At 36.1% G+C, this 1,540-nt stretch overlaps 1 protein-coding gene across 1 annotated transcript in view; it reads left to right on the forward strand.

Moving 5' to 3' along the window:
* Positions 1–1,190, forward strand: part of LOC107579263 (protein phosphatase Slingshot homolog 2-like) — a 4,710-nt gene extending 3,520 nt beyond the window's left edge. The window contains exons 10-11 of the mRNA XM_016265107.1: positions 342–542; positions 690–1,190. Coding sequence (XP_016120593.1) covers positions 342–542; positions 690–693 — 205 coding nt within the window. The 3' untranslated portion in view covers positions 694–1,190. The remainder of the gene's footprint in view (positions 1–341; positions 543–689) is intronic.
* The last annotated feature ends 350 nt before the right edge of the window (positions 1,191–1,540 follow it).

Consider the following 1,540-nt stretch of genomic DNA (forward strand, 5'->3'; position numbering starts at 1 on the left):
TTATGTTTTTAAGACTAACTTTGACCGAGCATTAGATAACAGCTATGGTGATCTGAATGTAAAAATATGGGAACAGGTTCAACAAAGGCATGAAAAGTTTTCAGTAAGAAACTTGAAATTACTGTAATTCTGATGCAATGTGAACACTAGTATTAGTATAAAAGAACCAATGTTTCTGGTTTAAAGTCTCTTTTTGTTTTTCTCTGCTCCTTGGTTTCAGATAAAGTCTTAATTCAAATGAATTGTTAACCTGTTTTAGTTTTGCTTCACCAAAAAATGTCATGTTGACAGTACTAGCACTACATCTATCTTTTAACACAAGACTAATGTAATACCTACAGGAAAGCAGGGGCAAAGTGTCTGGTGCATTGTAAGATGGGCGTTAGTCGTTCTGCCTCCACTGTGATTGCTTATGCCATGAAGGAGTACGGCTGGGACCTGGAGCAGGCCTTTGAGTATGTTAAAGAGCGGCGAGTTGTCACCAAACCCAACCCATCATTCATGAGACAGCTGGAGGAGTATCAGGGAATCCTGATGGCCAGGTAAATGTGCCATTTGAATGTGTGTAGTCATGTGAATAGCAGGAAATGTATGTGTGCCTTCAAATATTTAAACCTGCAGGTATGCCACTTACTCTAATGACCGCAGACACGTTCCCTTCCATTTTAATGACATGTTTCTTTTCACAGTTGATTATAGGGCTCTGATTGTGTTCATTGAGAAGTTACAGTGGCTGTTCGACCACATTCCGCTTAGTAACTTGTGTGTCTTTGATTGTGTGCTTGCGTCTCAGAGGTTGTAAGTTTGTGCATGTGGGCTCTGGTGTGGGTGGGTATGCATGTGCAACAATGCACTTGCACTTCCTGTAAAATCACTGAATGGGATTATTCATGTTTTTTTAAGTCTGACAAAACCACTCAAGCCGTGAAATATTTTTTAAAGATACATGTTTATAAGATTTTTCTTTGACGTCTGTTTGACAGCCAAGCTTTCATAATTTTTTATCTTTCTGACCCATTATAAGCAGTTTAAAATGTTATTTGTGACATACTCAGTGGTGGCGGGTCATGTTGCTAAATACTTAATGTGTAAATGTAGGCAATTAAGTGATCATATATTATTGTTAAAATCAAAACTATGACTATTTCAGAGTGACCCATTTCTGCAGCTTAGTTTTCCTAAATGGTTTGCAGGTTTATGCAACTTAGAGTACACTACCATTCAAAAGTTTGGGGTCTGTAATTTAAAAAATATATATTTTTATATTACAAGGATACATTAAATTGATTAAAAGTGCCAATTTAAACATTTGTGATGTTAAAAAGATTTCCAATTTAAATAAATGCTGTTTTTGTTTTGTTTTTTACTCAAAGAATTCTGGGGAAAAAATGTGGCGCAGTTTCCACAAAAATATTAACCACCACAACTGATAATAATAAGAATGTTTCTTGAGCATTACATCAGCATATTAGAATGATTTTTGAAGGCTCATGCTACACTGAAGACTGGAGTAATGGCTGCAGAAAATTCAGCTTTGCCA

The sequence above is a fragment of the Sinocyclocheilus grahami genome, unplaced genomic scaffold (genome assembly GCF_001515645.1).
Source record: "Sinocyclocheilus grahami isolate Dianchi unplaced genomic scaffold, SAMN03320097.WGS_v1.1 scaffold15998.1, whole genome shotgun sequence".
Classification (NCBI taxonomy): Eukaryota; Metazoa; Chordata; class Actinopteri; order Cypriniformes; family Cyprinidae; genus Sinocyclocheilus; species Sinocyclocheilus grahami.